The following is a 19,463-nucleotide window of genomic DNA, read 5'->3' as shown; positions in this document are numbered from 1 at the left end:
TTAATAAGATAACAGCTTTTGAAATTGGTAACATTGACCTTAGTGACCATTTTCCTCAAGAACTAACCCTGAGAGCAAATCCAGCAGAGATATTTTCAGCTGCCACAGAAATATTCCAAACTAATACTATCAATCTTAAGCAAATAAGATGCAACTCGGAAAACATAGAGACAATAGCTGCAACCGCAAAGCAACTCTATGCACAAATGGACAAAAAGGGCTGCAACTCCTTAGAACGCTGGACTAATTTCACCAAAACTCTCAGTGAGACATTTCCGAGCAAACCAAATAAGGAGGCAAAATCTACCTCGCACAATTCCAACAAAATAGTGAAATGCCCGGAGATTAAGAGACTGACCTGTATTTGAAATCAAACATTGAAATTGGTACGTAAATACCCATTTAATTGGCAATTGCATAATACCTTGCGACAAACAAGGAAAATATTAAAACATAAAATATGGAGAGCTAAACAAGAGAAAAACCATAAAGCCTGGTCATTATTGTATTATGAAGCAAAGCAAAAAAACTGTGCTAAATTTTGGGAAAAGGTGTCAATGTTGTTGAGACCAGGACATCATGGGATAAGCTCTAATTTCACCGAAGCAAGATGGTATACTTATTTACATAATCACTTTAATGATTCGGAACCAATTGTGGACACCCAGATAATAGGTGCATCAACAACAGTCTCTGCCCTCAATTCAGCTCCAGAGAGTAGTAAAATAGCGACAAGCGAGGCAAGACAAAAAATATCTTTCTTGCCATCAAAGAACAAAGACCAGTTGATTGAACCAAACCTAATGAGCTTATTAGAAGAGAACCCAGATAGAGAAATACAACTTATCAGGAAACTAATTGCAAAAGGCAGGAGAGCAGGAGCACCGGGGCCTAATGGAATTCCTCCAATGCTATTTAAGCAAGATCCCATTTTCTGGAGTAAAGTCCTGGAGCCAGTCTACAGATATGCCCTAACACACATGATACTACCAGACTCATGGAGAGGCTCAATTGTAAGCCTGATATACATACAAGGTGGACGTGACAATCCAAACAATTATCGGTTAATTGCCCTAATAGATATAGAGGCCAAATATTATGCAGGGATCCTACTGGAAGAACTTACAAGATGGACAGCCGAAACTAACATCATTCCCATAACACAGACCGGTTTCCAAAAAGGGCAAGGAACAACAACCAACATCCTGGCCCTGTCCATACTTATGGACGCTGCAAGAGAGAAAAAACATGCACTATACCTCTGTTTCATAGATTAGGCAGCAGCATTTGATCATGTGGACCGAGATATGCTTTGGTATAAACTGGCACAATGGGGGATATCTTCGCTACTTCTGAAACAACTCAGACACCTATATACAGACACATGGATTAGGATAAAACTGGGAGAAGGTTTGCGATTATCAAGAAAAATTCCAACAAGCAAGGGCCTCAAACAAGGCTGCGTCCTTTCACCAATATTATTTAATCTCTTCATGGCTGATCTACCAGAAGAACTGGATAAATGTTCATCTCATAGCCCATCATTAGGAGGAAAAACCTTGACAAACCTGCTTTATGCCGATGACCTAGTTTTAATTAGCCGCACCCCTATTGGCTTACAACGCCTTTTGGATACAACTAACAGATTTTCAAAAAGAAATATCTTAAACATAAATAATTCAAAAACCAAAATTATGGTAGTGAATTACCATAAAAAATCCTCGCCAAAATGGTACTTGGATGGGCATAGAATACAACAAGCCACCACTTACAAATATCTGGGGATCCTCCTGGACCACAACAACTCGTTTAAACCACAGCTGGAGTCCCTAAAGAAAAAAGGTATGACATCCTGCCTGGCACTCAAACCACTGAAAAATCAACTACCAGATCTCTGCCTGGAACCTTTCTTAAAAATTTTGAGAGCCAAATTTCAGCCTACAATCTCATACGGGAGTGAACAAATGAGAGGGAGAGACGCTTTATCGTTAAACAATATTATAACAACAGCATATCGTGTGATATTCCAGCTTCCAAGATATGTCTCTCCAGCCCAACTTCGACTGGAATTTGGTGTACAAAACCAAACAGTGGAGCGAATGGGAGCCTACGTAAAAACATGGCACAAAATCAGACTAGCAGAAAAAGGCACTTTAAATGACCGTTTATGGATAGAACTAACCCGGAATAACAAATCCCTATTTAATAAATACTTTATAGATGCAATTGAGAAACTGGGCTTAGAGAATTTGTGGAACACTTCAGTATCCCACAATGTTTTTAAAAAATTGGTGACAAAAACAACAGAGTATCTCCCTCGCACTAGATAAGGAAATATTGTCAAAACGTACTCATGGATGGACAGTTATAAGCAATTATAAGAATAGCAACCCTCAATCCTATCTAAATTTAGGAATAAGGATACATATAAAACAAAAATTCCTGAAGTTAAGATTGGGGGTTGGACCTATAAAAGCATTATAACCGCCATGGAAACGAACCGGACATAACAGTGAATGTAGATTATGTGGACTAGGTGAAGAGAACATTACCCACATCTGTATATGTGAAAAGCTGAAAGACATAAGGGTATCCTTATTAAAACCGTTTTTTATACAGCATGGTGTGAGGACTTGCAGACAAGCAATACTTCTATGTTTTAATCCAACTGTAACTCAATTAAACTGTCGCCTTACAAAATTTTAGGATATTACAGAGAAAAGATTAAATATCCAATTAGATTTGCTATCGGTTTAATGAAACAGTGATTAGTCTTTGGATGATCTGTAAATTTCTCTTACTTACACGTTTTAAGAATATTAACTTTTCTTTTTTTCATATTTGTATAACATTCTCTGATTTTTAGAAAAGTTTTTTTTTTTTTTTTTAATTTAAATGTATAGAAGTTTTATTACAAAGAAATTGTGCTTTTTTTGTATGATTACCATATGCAATGATTTTAATTAATTATGCATAATAAATTACTTACTTACATTCATGCATATGCTCTGGACTCTGGACATACCGCGCATTCTAAACATACTGGTCAACAATACACTCCATGATGCAAACAACCACCGGCCTGGCAGGCCACGACTCATGGGAGGCTTGCGCCCTAGGCATATTCAAATGACAGAAAAAGATAGAAATTAGAAACGAGATTTGCAGTGTTAACCCTACTCCTAGCAAAACATGGCATCACATTACATTGGCGCTTACCCACAGGTCATTCGATAGAAGCATGGAGGGGGGCAGTCATCAAATGGGGCGTGGCCGAAGAAGAGGTGATAAGGTTAGAGGAGGCACAAGGAATGCGACCCCACCCTATATCCATGGAATGGGCAATGCTCCCCCACAGCTTTAAACAGTCACATATCCATGGAATGGGCAATGCTCCCCCACAGCTTTAAACAGTCACACACGACACCTACGGAATCCCCGGCGGCCACCCTGACAACGTCATACCCCACAACACCTCGAACCATACACACAACCGCCTGCAGGGAGCCCGCTACCATTACCCTCCCCCCCCTCCCCCATCACAACACTTGCAAGCGCCATGGTAAGAAAGCAAGACCTGGTGGCAACCAAGTCGCGGAAAACAACGCGCAGTCACAAGCCCTAAAACCCATTCCTAGTTCTACCTCCCAAGTTACATCCTCAGTTGGTTTGTTGAACATAACACTCGAAGACAATCCAAACCAGCAGCAGAGATGCACCAGCGAGTCTCACAAACCAATCACAATACTATCGCTCCAAGGCACGCTTGAGCGCATGTGTTACAAGAGCTGGACCCAACACTTCCAAACACTCAGACTACCTAATTGCATTACACACAGGCAACACAATGTAACTAATGGATAAATAATCGCTATTGATGACATTTCTGTATACTCCGTCTGAACTCAAAAACGTAATAAAAAGGATTACAAAAAAAAACTTCTGCATACAGCACGGCTCAGTGGTAAATTCAGAGCAGAAAGAGTGGAATATTTTGCAGTAAAATAAAATCTTACTGCACAAATGTGTTTGTGGGCACATTAAAATGGGTCACAAAACTTGCCATAAGGCTAGAAAACCTACTTTTGCTGCAAAAAGACGTCATTCTCCTTTTGTACCTTAATGAATGTTTTCCTATATGCTTTGTTTTTTCCCATTGGAGTATACAATCTACAAGCCTGTTGAAATTGCTCCTTTAATTCCCTTGACATTTGACACTAGTGATTATACTCTAATGATTGAGAGTACTCCCAAATTGAACCCCACCTATACTTTAGGGTGGCTAGATTGATCATGTATGACTTCAGGCTGGTTTACCTGCTCCACAGGTAGGGTGGATGTCTGTGCTTAAAATTTGATTTGATTTGGTTACTGACTCTCCCATTGTAAACTCAGACAGCTTCACATACCCAGTTTGTCGTTTCCCTAAAGTGTGTGTTGTAGAGTGCGTTCTGCATGCGCAAGCCTAGGAGACCCATAGAGGATCCGGAACCAGGTGGGCCGGAACAAGATGCAGGTTGTGCTGCCAGTTGGCTTCATACTCCGTCACAAAATATATGTGCTCTGTACCTGAAAATTTAGTTAACTTGAAGCACGTTACCCAGCCAGTCCACTGTCCCTCTATAAATACAGCCCTTCTTGAGCGAATGACGCAAATGGGTCTGGTAAACAGTGATACCCTGCCTGCACAAGAACAAAGCAAAGCTATACCAGGGACCGGTCCCTATTATCATTTATCTGCCATGTGAGCTGGGAATAAGCCCCAGCCTGGAAGATTACCTGTCGCAGCACCTTGGCTTGGAAGAAGGGGAAGTTGAACTGGCCAGAGGAAGGAGCAGAGCAGGACAATGACCAAGAGAACAAGAACTGAGATCCAGTGCCTGAAGTGAGTATAGAGAATGCCTCAAGGGGCTGATCCGCAGAAGAACCATGAGGAAATGTGCGGACTATAAGCCCAAGAACTACTTGCACCATCAGAGATTCACCGAGGTAGATACCATCAGAAAGTCCCCGCAGCCTTACCAGAGGCAGTGACAGTTCAGTGCCATTGATGAGCGGTCTCAGACACCCATGTTTTTTTATGTGTGAAATCGATGATTGATCCTGGCCTGGCTCTACTAATGTGTTGCATGCAGACTAGCATGTCTTTTGCCTCTTCAAAACTATTGTGCTTTTGGATTCCCACACCAATGTATGGCTATTGTAGTTCCCTCATGGCCCTGCCTGGGTCCCTCTTTATGGTATCTTTCTTGGATATAAATTCTGTAAAGCTTGTTCAGCCGAGGGAGAGAAGATAAAGGGCAGGTCAGAGAGAAAGGAGAGGGGCAGGATCGATACCTGAGAAAGTTTCCATACAGAGGAACCCCACACCTCTCTGGAGAACATGATAGTGTCTCCAGTGAACAGTCCCAGATCACCACGTTTCATTTTAAAATGTTGCAGTGTTCTCTGCTTGGGCTGGAGTCCATAATGCATACATCTGTGCTGTATTTGAGCCTTCGCAGATGGGATTATATTTTTGGGTCTCCACAGAAACATGGAGTCATTTCAGCTACCTCGTGACCCCTAGCCTGCTCCTGCCCACCTTCCACCAATGCACTCTCCCTCTGCCACACTATTGTGCAGAGTAATCGGGAGAGAGAAATACCAGCAATAGGTTTGTACACAATTTTTACCTCTAGCCCATGATAACACAGCCCATAACAGGTCTTCCGTCATAAGGTTTATTCTCCGAATGGTGAATGGGGAATTGTGCCCATATTTTCTGCATTTCAACAGCTTTTTTTGCTTAAACAGATTAGTTTGTGCTCCTGTTTCTCCACACCAATCTGGGCCATTTCAGCTTTGTTGTTACATAGACTTGCCACAACACACCATTTTTATCTTACGAGTATTAAATGATCCAGAAAACAAAAATGGAAGCTACCCCTCTGTAATCAATTGGAGAATAGGAAGGGGTTTGAGGCAATTGAGGGTGTTCTGTAGCGCATTCTCCCAATGGTGAGCTCATAAACCATGTAGCAGAAACACCAGAAGCCTGCCGTCCTCAAAAAACACTAACAGGCATTGGTAGAAAAGACTAGGAGCCTTCAGAAGCGCCTGAAAAGTCCCTATCACCTATAAGGTAATGGCTCATCACAGTAGTGGAAGAAAACATATACAACATCTTCCAGCTTGGTAACCAGTCATTACTGGCCTATTTTAATTCTCAGTACAGCAAACAAATGGGTCACAAGAGATCAAGAGTTGGCGCGACATGCTCTAGACTTAATCCAACCCATCAAAAAATGTAGGAAGTTATTCTCCTCAAATCAACAAGCAGCACTGCCAATATAGAGCTCTGAACTTCAGCTTGGGGTCGACACCAAATGCCCTTTCTAAGGATATGGGAGAGGTGGTCATTTGTCATGTGTCAGATTATATTCATTGGCTTGTAAGACGATCTAATAAAAACACACTTTTGGTTTAATGTAATGTAAAATTTATGGAAGCCATCCACCTCTAAACACAACTTGGGGCTCCACATCAACTGTAAAACAGCCAGACAGGATTCCTCCCTTCTAGATTCCACGCCGTAGCGATGTGCTTTTGTTCCACATGCCAGACCCCATGTTGGCACGTACAGCACTGGCTTGGAAGATCAGTGGTGCCCAACAGCTAATGACTCAGAGGACAGATTAAGTCTATTTATGCAACAGAGCAGTGGTCCCTCAGTGATGACAGAGGAATATCAGTGGAGGGGAGTTCCCTCCTTGGAATCTCTTCCTCTGAAATAGCTGGTTGCCTCATAACAAGGTTGGGGTCCTCACCTGGAACAACTCACAGTGCAAGGAAAATGTTTAACCCTGTAGTGATGGTACTACAAACCTATGCTGTAACTAAGAGCATTCTATCTATTTATCTGCCTGTGCATTTTATCAGTCTGTTCTTTCTACACTCAATGTCAGTCTCCCTGATATAATTTATGCAATAACAATGTATTATCTTAACAGACATGGAAGGAAACAATCCATGGCACTTCCAAATTAGATTCAAATAATTTGGTAGGACTTCTAACTTGAGAACTCCATGATAATTCAACTACCCAAGCAGACCAGCTAAGTAGACACTTCTTGAAAAAGCACAAGTTCATTCTGAACAACAAAGTGCTCAGAGACATTTTCATTGATGGAAGACAATCTTGATTTTGTTGACCACAAAAATAAGGAGCACATTATGCTGAGTGGTCATATCAAGGAGATCCCAAAGTTTATTTCCTAGGTAAAAGCCTTTTGATAGATTAGTCAGAAAATGTGTAGACCTTTCTGCTAAATCTTATCTTGCTGAAAGTGCTAATCAAGTTGAAACACAAATTTAAATGTGTTTGTGTTACATTGAACAGGGCACATCCAATGAAGATTCGATCTTATGTTTTCATTATCTTGAAAGTTCCCATACCTCTGCGGTCATTTGCTGAGCAGTGAACTGGTTCATAAATACCATGAATACTGTCATCTCGATCTTCATTCTGAATGCAAGGATAGATTAGAGCAGGAGAAGTGTCCTTCTACAAGAAACTGCATGTCTTTATGTGGAAGAGGTTCCATATTTGCTTCCTGAAGCAGCACATAGATTTATGTACATGTCAGGGTGAGAAAGTAGTAAGTTCTCATCCATATTTTGATAAATCTGACGTTCACTCTTCTATAAATGTACATCTGGCAGTAAACACTACTCATCTCAAACTTTATTGTGTGGTATCCTTTTCATCATATAACTGGGTGTAGATTTTTTAATGTGCCATAGAAAATCGTTTTCCCCTCACAAAGCCTGTCTAGTTTTGGGATTTATATAGACAAAATAAGTGCATAATTGTTATTTACATATACTCCTATCATTTTGCTTTTCTATAGAGGAAATAAACAAGCACAGTATGCTGGTGTCTGACATTTATGAGGTAATTTAGTTTAATTATATGTAGAAAAATAATGAGCTCTGGCACTTTGATTAGACATAGTGACAAAACGTACCTTATACTTACCCAGGAGCTCGAAATAAAATAAATACTTTGACTTTGCAAATCAGGCCATGGGGTTGTAGGATTTTATTTTATAGCATGTTGTGCTGCTTCTTAGTGTTTTTATCTAGCTTTCTTTACAGTGTCTTGTGATGTGATTATATTCATGTTAATGACTTTTGATATAAGCTTTACAGCTATGTTAGCAGAATTGAGGAAGATATAACCCATGTAGAATTGTATCAATGGTATAAATTGAAGATACAAGGTTTTAAGACGAGGAGTTCAGATAGAATCCGATCAATACTACCCTAGTTTGCACCGTCTTCTGTTGGATGTGCAGATCATCACACTACCAACACCTTAGTTTGCAAAAGGTGTGTTTGAGAAAGATCCTTGGCCCAAGGATTTGAATCCAACAGGGACAGCTTTCTATCCTTCCGTGGTCAATAAAATGAGTGCTAATAATTTGAGCAATAGTGAAACCTGTTATTTGCAGCACTTAGAAATGGTACCATTGGAGTATTCTGTCCTATATAAAGGCAAATTGTAATTATAAGCACTGATTTGAAGCAAGATAATGCACACACCTCAAACTTGACATAGCGTCTCTTAAGGTTTTTTTTCGTATTGGCAATTTTTTTTTGCAAGACCTACCTCCAGGAGATAAGATATTGCTCCTGTAGGCAAATACCATCGAGACAGAAGTAATTTTGTGGTGTTCATTTGCTTTCTTCAATTTAGTTGGCATATCTCCTGGAGCGTAATGAAGCCACATATGTAGTTTCCTAGTGGGTTATTGCCCTACTATACACAGGTTTGAGGGTCAACATGTCTAAGGACACAGTTATCCGTAATGGAGGTCCCATTGTAGTGAGTGAATGTCATTTCATGTTTCTGAAGACCTGAGAACCATCTGTGTTACAGAATTTTTATGTAGGTCAGTGGGGAAGTTGGGGTGGAAGTGGGGTAAACAAATAATACATTGTGTTGTCAGGCACTGGACTGAAGCGACGACAGATGAGAGAATGCTGCTCAAAAGAGGCAGAATGGGAGCCAGTCAATGAAAGTTCACATAAGTAGCGTAGAGAGATGGGTTTTTAGTTGTCTTTAATTGTTCCAGGCAGTGAGTATACTCTGATGCACAGTGGAAGATTCTTCCCGACACTCAGAACATACATGTCCAGTTAAAAATATATTAACAAATTCTGAAAGTAGACATAAAGAAGCTGGTTGTAAAAGCCTGGTTTTGGAAAAGCTTTTTCTTAAGAGGATGGCACTGCTGCTTGCCAGGTGAAAGACTGAGTGTGCCCAAATTGTGTTACTTACAGTTTCTCATACTATGAAGAGAATGTTCTGTGTGACCTAGGATCATAACCATGATGTCCTTCTCTTGCAGGAGATTGCTCTTCAGGTTGCAGAATGGTTGAAGGCAGCCATGTTAAACCATGTGGACAACTAGAACTCTGAAGTCGAATTGTGGACTAAACTGACATTACCAACTCGGGAAGGATATGTTTGCCCTATATGTGACTTCACGCCAGTGGATACTTTGCAGCAAATGTGAAAGATCTCAAATGAATTTTCTGTGGAAAGTTTGTCCTAAAGAAATCTTAAGTCAAAAAATACAGGGCCTGATATAGAACTTTACGGAACAGAAAAGTCTTCAGTTTTTGAAGGAAACTACAAATACATAGTCAAACCCACTAGTGGAATTTCCTCTACAGTACTATTCCTTTGACGCAGGAAATCAGCTGGTGGTTTGCACTTTGTATTTAGAGATCTCCCCTTAAAGTTGGACAGGTTGCAGGTACCGACAAGTTCGTAATGAGACCCTTAATGCTCCAGCTCTACATTGGGGCAAATCATTATTTTTAGGAGTCTTTTTAATATAAGATCACTTAGATCATGATTTAAAACATGGTAATTGTTCTTGCATGTTATTTAGAACGTGCACTAAATCAGAGAGGAAAACTAGTTATTTTTATGATCAAGGATGCAGCAAAGCAACAGGTGGCAACCATACATTGTACTCTTTTTGTTAACCTAGTCTAAGTACACAAAACCTTCAATGTTTTTTGTTCCACACTGAGGAAGTATTCCTTTTAAAAATGCAGCTAACGTGAAGCCCAGTCTGCAATATACAATTTATTAAGGGAGAGCATGTCACATTAGGCCTACATTACATTTTATTCCAAAATAAATTCTCTTGATGTCTGCCCCCTTCGATTATAGATTTTGTGAATATTCGGACCTAGAGTTCTCAAATTCCCGAAAAGTCTGAACAAAATTTTTAAATGATGCATAAAAATTAACTATTTCAAAAAGTATGTATTAAAATCTTCAAAGCTAGTGGTCGCTTATACACGTTTCTTGTAAAACCACTCAAAGGTTCTATGTATATTGCATGTGAATTTTGCACTTCTCCAGTTAAAGCAAAACCTCTGTTTGCATATTGGAACACCATGTAATTAATATATTAATGCAACAATAAAAGATCAGGTTCTCAAAAATATTAATTGGAACCTACTTGGACACACTTTACAAACCCCTGTGGCACAATGTCAACAAGTGATGCTTGAGATTATTGTTTATTCATCATTCATGCAAGGGGAAAAAAATTAAAAGTATCCCGAAGTTGGTTTTATTGCTTTTAAATGATAGGCTGGGTAAACAAGCTTTGATTCTTATTGTAAAATTAAAAATAAAAATGACGATGTTAAATGAATGCCTTCACTGATGAAACGCGGTGCTTGCATAAACTAAAACAATTTGATACTTCTTTTGTGATTGTCAGTTCTTCTGTATTCAACCAATTGGTGTATTTTTATTCCAATTACAATTTTCATTTTTTTCACTCAGAACATAGACAAAAGTGATTTGATAGGTTGCCAGCAATTTTTCTTATTCAATACTAGAACTAATGGTGTTACTCAAGTTTTCATTCATATTGTTCCCAATTTGCTAATTTTGTCCAGTTAAGGAATTATTCAGTGTGGTTTTCTATTGGCAAGAACATTTAACTGCAATACATTTAACAATTGCACGTCTTCTGTACTGACAATCGTTTCAAATGCAATCCTAACACATGTCTCCTTTTCTTTGGCTTCATATGTTTCTTTTCATGCCTAGTATTTACCGTGTTTTACTAATACATGTTAAAGTACATGCTTATTTATTCCATATCAATGCTCTTGTCATACCGGTTCTAAAACTGACCAGTGTTGTCAACTCCTGCATGAGGGTCTTCTCTAAATTATGACACATGGCAGGACGGCCTAATCGAAAATTAATAGCACTGATCACTGTGAATCAAGTGAAATACATAGAAACCTACTGAAATTAGTCATTTATCTTAAGTTTTAAGATGTTGTAAATGCTGGCAAGACCCAGTTAGCCGGAGTAAAGCTAGGAAATAGAAAAGTTGAACATTGGTTAATTCCCAAATGTTCAGTTAGGTTAAGATGTAATCTGCTATGTTGTCTTCTCTGAAACCAGACATCTATTATTGAATACTAGGTTCCAATTGGATCCACCATTTGCAGTTCTGGTCAATTAACCTGCACTGAAATTTCTTATGTGCCAATACTAACAACATTCTGAACTGGATGATTTTGGTTGATGTTATCTAAAGAAATTTACTTCTACATTAGAATCCAGTTTGCAAAATGTGCATTTAGGTAAGTTTTATCAGTTCTAACCAGATGACTTCTGGCTCGGCAAATTGTAATATTGTGTTAAAAAAATGCTTTCAACCTAGGGAGTAAAAAAAATATCAAAATAGTATTCTACTGATCCCTTAACCTGCTTTGCGTACACTGCCCCAAACAGAATATGATGCCCGAGATATGACACATTACAGGGTGTATGGTAAATTGAAGAAGACGTATCACCTACATTATGATATAGCAGCGGAATGATATATGATTGGCTGCTTGTATTATCCCTGAAACTTTTCTTATGTAGAGAGATGAGCCTAATTGAGCTTAAAAATGTTATCACTGATTGTCACTCCCTCTCCTGTTGCCTTTTATGTTGAGTTCTCATAACAGTGCTTGAGCCTTGATATTTTAGAGTTGAAGCCCAAAATAAAGGGCTACTGGAGGGTGAGTGATGGGATGTGTGTTCGTTCACATTTCTCGCTCTACAACATGAACAAAATTCATCTTTCATCTTTTGTTGCTCTCCTAAAAAGTCCATTATCTGTTAAGGTTTTTTCTCTGGCTTTTTATATTTGATAAATGAAACTCTCCTTTTAACTGTTTTCTTACTTGTTACTAGTTTGCACTATAATGTGTGCTGCGGCTTGCAAAGTTTTGAATTATGAATCAACACGCACCTCTAACCACGACGGCTGTGTTCGCTGCAGAAGTCAACGTGAATGTCTTTACTCCTGGTTGTACATTTTTTTTCACAGTACCTGGATTGTCTCTTTGTAAATTGCTTTGTGTGAAGATTTCTACATTTCCCTTTAATAAAGCGATATTTTTGTGATAACTACTGTATATCGTGCCTAATTAAAGTGCTTCAACTATTTCATGAAAGGCTTCCACTTTTGTGGGGAAGATAACTTCATTTAATACAAGGTCTAGGTCAACCTGGCTCTGTTGTTGTGGTGGTGCTTGCTCCAAGTTGCAAGACAGGACTGGAAAGTATAATCATTTATGTGAAATATTTTAAAACCTGCCTCTTACTGTAACAAATGAGCAAATGCTGCAAGCAATTCCTAACCTAAAGGAGTGATTGAAGAGGTCTCAAGGAAGATTTTTAAACAGGCATATGATTCATTGTACAGCACAGTTTTCTAATTTTAACTAAATGTGTGAAATTATCTCAGCCACTTGGAAGTGCTCTGAGCACATTCCCATACATTATTTTTCACTGTCCCATCATATGAAAGAACCAACCATATGCAAATCAGGTTTTAGCCCAGCTTTAAAAGACCCTTTTCTGACGAATCACTAGACCACTTCCCCTGTGTTGGGAAAACAAGCAAGTCTAGAAATGCTTTGCCCTTGTTGGGCCTGCTCTGTGAACTGCAGCTTGAGTTCTGTGCCACAGAGCGCTATAGGCCAGAAGTATATACCTACTCTTCCCACTTAGGCGAACCATAGAATGAAAGTGGTGAATGGAATTTACTAGGCTCAATCTTTAGTTATACTCCTCAAGCTCTTAAACAAGGTTCTGGTCTCAAAGCTTTGAAGTTGGTGTGCAATGTTTCTCAAAGTAGAGTTCACTTCAGCAGAGAAAAGCCAATGCCAGATATCAGAGAAAACTCTGTCTTGTTTGTCTGAAAAGAGATCCGTTCCCTGACCAAAGGCAAGATGCAAATCAATACTATATTGCAAGCAAATTCTAGTATCAAATTTGGGGGGGAGGGGGGGGGAAGGTAGTGTGACTGACTGAATTATTTTGCAAAGAAAGTAGGATTTCCAGTACTGATTCCATAATACCAAGGGAATAGAGTCTGTAGATAAGAAATAAGTAAGAGTCAAACGCTGGGCTTGGGTGAAAAAAGATCACAGCAGCATGACCATTGTGATCTATAATATACCCAAGGTTATTTGAAACTAACAAGAGAACAATCTCAGTGTTGCGAAGGGGCAATAGCCTAAATAGCAATGACCCAACAGAATAGTGGGTTTAGTGGAGTCTGATATGTTTTTATTTAATTTCTTGTTCCAAAAGTTGAGAGGGGAATGGAAACACGGAAATTGATCTGTATTGGCTGAGAATTTCAGGATCAGGGGCTGTTTTACCACTAGAGGAGGGCTCATGGTAGCTACTTTCCAGCACAGTAAAACGGTAGCAAGCAAGGTGGGTGCGTTACTTGATGGTAATTATAGGTGCATTAATCTCTGACCCTTCACTGAAGATCTGATTAAGACAGGGGTCAGAAAGTGAGCCAGATGTAAGTACAAAGCTGAGAGGTGGTGTCTTCTAAAAAGAGAAAGACAAACTGAGTACAGGTCGAAAAGGGTAAAAAATAAAAAGGATGTACATGTGGGGAAAGAATAAGAAGGACTGTCAAAGGTACAGTAGATATTAAGCATCTTCCGAAACAGTTGTGTATGTGTGCTCACTCAAAGATGACCACTTTCAAAATGGTTCTAGAGCAACTAATGACATTGGTGATCCTAGAAGGTTGATATGTAGCATGTGCTAGCCTGATCTGTTTCCTATAGACCTTTAGGGCAAGTATATTGTTAGATCTGACTGGAGAGCTGGAGGATGCTTCCATGCTTTCTATTTGGATTTGGTTGTGATTAGGTCAATAAAAAACAACGAGGCAAATGGGGGAGAGGTAGGAGGAATAAGGTGTTGCTTCTGAGAAGACTAGCAAGAAAGCGTAAGTTTGAATGCAGAGTTGAGTCCACTTGGCAAGACACAGAGAGAGAGTTGATACACATGGATTCAAGAGAGAAAAGTGGGGAGTCTTTTGAGATTTTAATCCAGTGAGTTATGGAGATTTTGGACTAAGCTTGTGAACGGGACTGGAATAGCTGTTGTTTGGAATTTGGAAGCTATGGGACGAGAAGGTAGCCAGATAGAAAATGAATTGAACAGTGGTGCCACCAGGCAAAAGATGGGGGTTGGTTAGAGGGAGGTCTTCAATAGAATGAAAAGTGCCTGAGGTGAAAATTTAGTCAAAAGTATGGCTTGCACGAGGAAAAGGGGCAACAGCAAGTGGTCTGAGACCCCATGGAGTTAAGTAAGCAGATTAGAGAACAAGCTTTCGGTCTACCAAGGAGTTAAACAAGATATTAAGATGTCCTAGTATACAACCAGTTTTTCTACCTTAAGGGCAAAAGAGGACACAAACTCAGCAAGACTACACAAAAGCAAGTGGTGGGTCAAGATGGGTGTCGGGCAAGAAGGCCAGTAAAGAAGCAGGAGAACAGGTCACAGTGCAAACAAGCATTTGCAATGCAATAGGTCTCACATTTACGTGAGTTTAAACTGTTGGCATTGTTAATGACAATGCCTTTTATTTATGTTTTAAAAACGAAAACAAAAATAAAAGGCATTGTTATTTGCAATGTCAATAGCTGAAACTTGCGTAAGTGCAAGACCTATTGCATTGCAAATGCTTGTAGCTCAGTGGGCTATGGTGCCTGCTGCAGAAATCCGCACTTAACCTCAAGGCCACACCTCTTGAAGTTATTTAAATGAGTTCCATTGTTAACGTCAGAAAACTCAGACCTCTCTCTTGCACCTGAAACGTACCACACTGCCAGGGTTGCCACCTTCCCAAAGGAAACATACCAGTCAGGTGTTGTTGTGTTAAGAGTCTGTGAAAGGCCCGGGCATGATACTAAATGTGACTTTAAACTAAATCGTATATATTAATTAATAGCATCACTTTACTGTCTCTGTTTTCTTTAATTATTAGCCCGGGACCGTTAGCGGCTCCCTCGAACACATACAAAAAAGTGCTTTCTACTCATGTTTGCTGTTTCAAGTATGTACAGGCAATGGGGAAAATACCTGCTTTCGGTTATTTTGCTTATTTTTGTACCTTCCAAGGCGTTAAACTACCGTCGGTGCCAATAGAAAACCGGACGTGGGCAGCCCTACACGCTGCCCGCTGATCAGGTGAGGGCGGCTCCATAGCCCGTGTCAGAACCGCTCCGTATGTCTTAGGCTGTCCTCGAAGCTATCACCGCTGGAATAAGTAATATCAAACCCTGGCTTTAATATGTGGGAAAAGGGCAGCATTGAGGTTTGGGTGGACAATTTCTTACTGCGAGTGAAACGGCGGGCCCCCAAATATAAAATCACAATTAACGGCTAAGACTTCGAAGATGAAAACAAGTAAACCGCATGTATGTTTTTTTAATTTTTACTTTTGAGTTTGTTCGCGTTTCACTTTTCTAGTTATTTTTGATTTTTACAGATTATTATAGAATTCTTTTAATGTTCCTCTGGTCTTTCTCGAACACACGACATCGAGAGGTAAGGAGGGGGTGAGGGCAGGAAAGCGAGGGAGTGAGTGGAAGGGGACTGTTTAGGGTGGGAGAGCAATCAAGACAAGAGTGAGTAGGTTAATGAGAGCGGTGCGGGAGAGACAGGGAGAGGTGAAGAGACAATGTGGGCGACAACGGAAGGGAGAAAGATTAATAGACAGAGAGGCACAGAAAGGACCCAGGAGAGGAAGCGAGGATTACAGGAAAAAGAAAGATAATTATGGTGTGTGCGAGAGAGTTGAGAGCGAAAGATACAGGAAGAGAGAGAGCGGAACACACAGATGTTGAGAGATTGAGGGGTGACAACGAAAGATTGCGTGAGAGACAGAAAGAGGAAACGTGAAGATGAGAGAGAGTCTAGAGAAAGAGAATGGGAGAAGGAATCAAGGGGGTAAGAATCCAATGAGATAGAGAACAAGCGCTAGTAATGTTGCCAATTGTGGGTGTGCCGGCAGAGGAGGATGGGTCTGCGCAGCAAAAGAAAGTGATCGCGATCAAAGCGAAAGTGATCGCTTGGACGGGAGCGCTGCGTGTGGCAACTGCAAGCACGTGAGTGGTGCGCGCGCAGCAGTGATTGGCGGCTGCGCGCGTGCACGCTCACGTGCACTGTAGCTTTAGGCCACGGCAGCACTTTGAAAAGCCCAGTTATAAAATGTCTCTTCGAGCCTTTGGCACTCGTGGTGTGTGTGTGTGGGGGGGGGGGGGCACGGTCTGCTAACAAGATCTAATCTGCAAGATTCCCCGAATACTCGGAGAATAATGCAGGATTGTTGTAGGGGCAGGAAACAGTGTTTACTTTGTGCAAGAAAACACCGGTGTTTATTTTTGGGACTCAGGCTTAATTTCTCACCAGACTTTGATTCAGAGTAAGCGATAGAAAGGCAGAAAAGAGAAAGAGAGATTAAGAGAAACCCAACATGACAGAAAGTGGGAAGATAGTGATGAACGTGAACATGAAAGAGATAAAGAGTGCGTAGAGAGGTGTAAAACAAAGGCATAAGGTGAAATAAAAGAAGAAAACTAGGCAGCTTTAGTATTCGGCAACCCTGGCATTCAGTAGCCCCGAGATTGGGCTCCTTGGAAAAACATTTTGCCCCAGCACTTGCTTTATTATTGTGTTCATTTGTCTGGCAGCAAGAGGGGCGGGTGCGTGGGCAGAGCGCCGAGATGCCAACAGATCCACGGGCTTGGCTTCCGCTCCTCTGGTGCTTCCCACCCAGAAACACCCGAGGTGAAGTACCATTTTGAGTGGGACAGAGGGCATCAGAAATATGAAGTTGCTACATAAATTTGAGATCGCGTAGGCAAAACCAGCAACAGGGTGCAATATGACCCGTGGGAAGGCAAGGTGGGGGCATAACCAGTATCTTCTGTCACTATGGTAACTAATTATGTTTTATAAACAAAATGTGACCGTTTTAAAATAGCACTTAGTAACAGATGCTTATCTACTGATGTTTAGTAGGTTTAGAGTACCAATCTTAGAGGTAGGAAAGGCTTCGTCGGTTCTGTCAGGAACCTGAGATTATCGTGCGTCGTGTTAGAAGCGAGCCCTTAACCGGCCCAGCCCAGGAAGCAGGTGACAATGTCCATGCCTTCCCGGGCAGGTCAAAGGGCAGCACAAAGAAGTGTGTGATTCCAAGCGAGAACTGGCAGCTCTGACTGAATTTTAGTGACATGGCTGCCCTGCTGTGGAAGGATCGCGATCCCCCAAAAAGAACACAAGACATTTCAGAACAGAGACACAATCCACCCATTTTGCGCTAGATGCACTTTGCTCGTTTTCCTTCAGCTTGTTTCCAATTCATGACGCTTGTGTGCAATGGCAAGTATAGAAATAAAAAACAGTCAAATGCTTCCACGCTCGCTTTCAAGTCAAAATTCCCACACAGTTGATACTAGGTTTTATTTAAGGACTAGTGCTATAAACTGGAAAATCATCCCGTGCCTCAAGTCCACAGATTCGTGGGCACCAGTGCCCGCACCAAGTGTGCAACAGAGCGATGCAGCTGCAAAATGCTCCTTCCCAAATATAAACGCGGGAGGCGTTTTCCAGCTCAAACTGCAGCACTCTTAACCGTGCTAAGTCTGCCGAGGATCAAACCACGGCGTATACAGGCAGCGCGAAAGACTTAAAAGAAACAGCATCTGTTTTGAATTTGTCATTTGGAAAACGAAGTTCGTTCACACTAGCTTCTGTTTCCCCGGAGCAACACAGGAACAGGTTCAGACTGCTGCACAGAGGTTCTTATAGACAGAAAGGTTGCTGTGGAGTCGGCGGATTTAAGAAGGGGCGCAGGCCTCGTCGCCATCCAGCAGAACACATGGTGAGGTTTTACCGACACAACTGAACCACAACTGCCGACAAAAAACAGAGAGGTGGCACGAGTGCAGGTTCGGACGTCCATGTCCGAAGTGATGGAGTCGGGTTAGATGGACGCCGGTCACAAGTAAGGGGCCGCAGTTCACAATTTGCTAATGTAGTGTTGAACAACCGATGAATGAGTGAATTAACACGTGCCAGTAACTTGTGAGCGGCGACGAACCGACAGCGTTTTAACCAGGGTTTGCGCTACACTGGTTAAAGGTTCGTTGTAACATTGTATCCATTCACTTCATTAAAGGCAAGGCGGGGCCACGACCACAGTGTCTGTTTTGTGGATGGTCTGCACAGCAGCACGAAGAAATGCAAGAACCAGACGTGCAAAAGCCAGCGTCACAACTTGTCACTAATTCGACTAACACAGATTCCACGTGTGGCTGTACTGTCGGTGTACACAAGGTACTTTCCTGTTTAGCGCCCTCTTGAAAGTCCCCCTGTCACGCGTTATACTGGGCGCGAAGTTCGTTCACACTAGCTTCTGTTTCCCCGGAGCAACACAGGAACAGGTTCAGACTGCTGCACAGAGGTTCTTATAGACAGAAAGGTTGCTGTGGAGTCGGCGGATTTAAGAAGGGGCGCAGGCCTCGTCGCCATCCAGCAGAACACATGGTGAGGTTTTACCGACACAACTGAACCACAACTGCCGACAAAAAACAGAGAGGTGGCACGAGTGCAGGTTCGGACGTCCATGTCCGAAGTGATGGAGTCGGGTTAGATGGACGCCGGTCACAAGTAAGGGGACGCAGTTCACAATTTGCTAATGTAGTGTTGAACAACCGATGAATGAGTGAATTAACACGTGCCAGTAACTTGTGAGCGGCGACGAACCGACAGCGTTTTAACCAGGGTTTGCGCTACACTGGTTAAAGGTTCGTTGTAACATTGTATCCATTCACTTCATTAAAGGCAAGGCGGGGCCACGACCACAGTGTCTGTTTTGTGGATGGTCTGCACAGCAGCACGAAGAAATGCAAGAACCAGACGTGCAAAAGCCAGCGTCACAACTTGTCACTAATTCGACTAACACAGATTCCACGTGTGGCTGTACTGTCGGTGTACACAAGGTACTTTCCTGTTTAGCGCCCTCTTGAAAGTCCCCCTGTCACGCGTTATACTG

At 41.3% G+C, this 19,463-nt stretch overlaps 1 protein-coding gene across 2 annotated transcripts in view; it reads left to right on the top strand.

The window, feature by feature from the left end:
- Positions 1-12,493, top strand: part of LOC146798014 (thymus-specific serine protease-like) — a 151,039-nt gene extending 138,546 nt beyond the window's left edge. For both annotated transcript variants that reach the window (XR_014968588.1, XM_085625246.1), the window contains one exon: positions 9,396-12,493. Coding sequence is in view for 1 of the 2 variants with exons in the window: in XM_085625246.1 (XP_085481372.1) it covers positions 9,396-9,458 (63 nt within the window). In the remaining variant the exon portion in view is untranslated. The remainder of the gene's footprint in view (positions 1-9,395) is intronic.
- The last annotated feature ends 6,970 nt before the right edge of the window (positions 12,494-19,463 follow it).

The sequence above is a fragment of the Triturus cristatus genome, chromosome 9, assembly GCF_964204655.1.
Source record: "Triturus cristatus chromosome 9, aTriCri1.1, whole genome shotgun sequence".
NCBI classification, from domain to species: Eukaryota; Metazoa; Chordata; class Amphibia; order Caudata; family Salamandridae; genus Triturus; species Triturus cristatus.
Note: the sequence above shows the minus strand (reverse complement) of the source record. Positions and strands in the feature narration are given on the sequence as shown.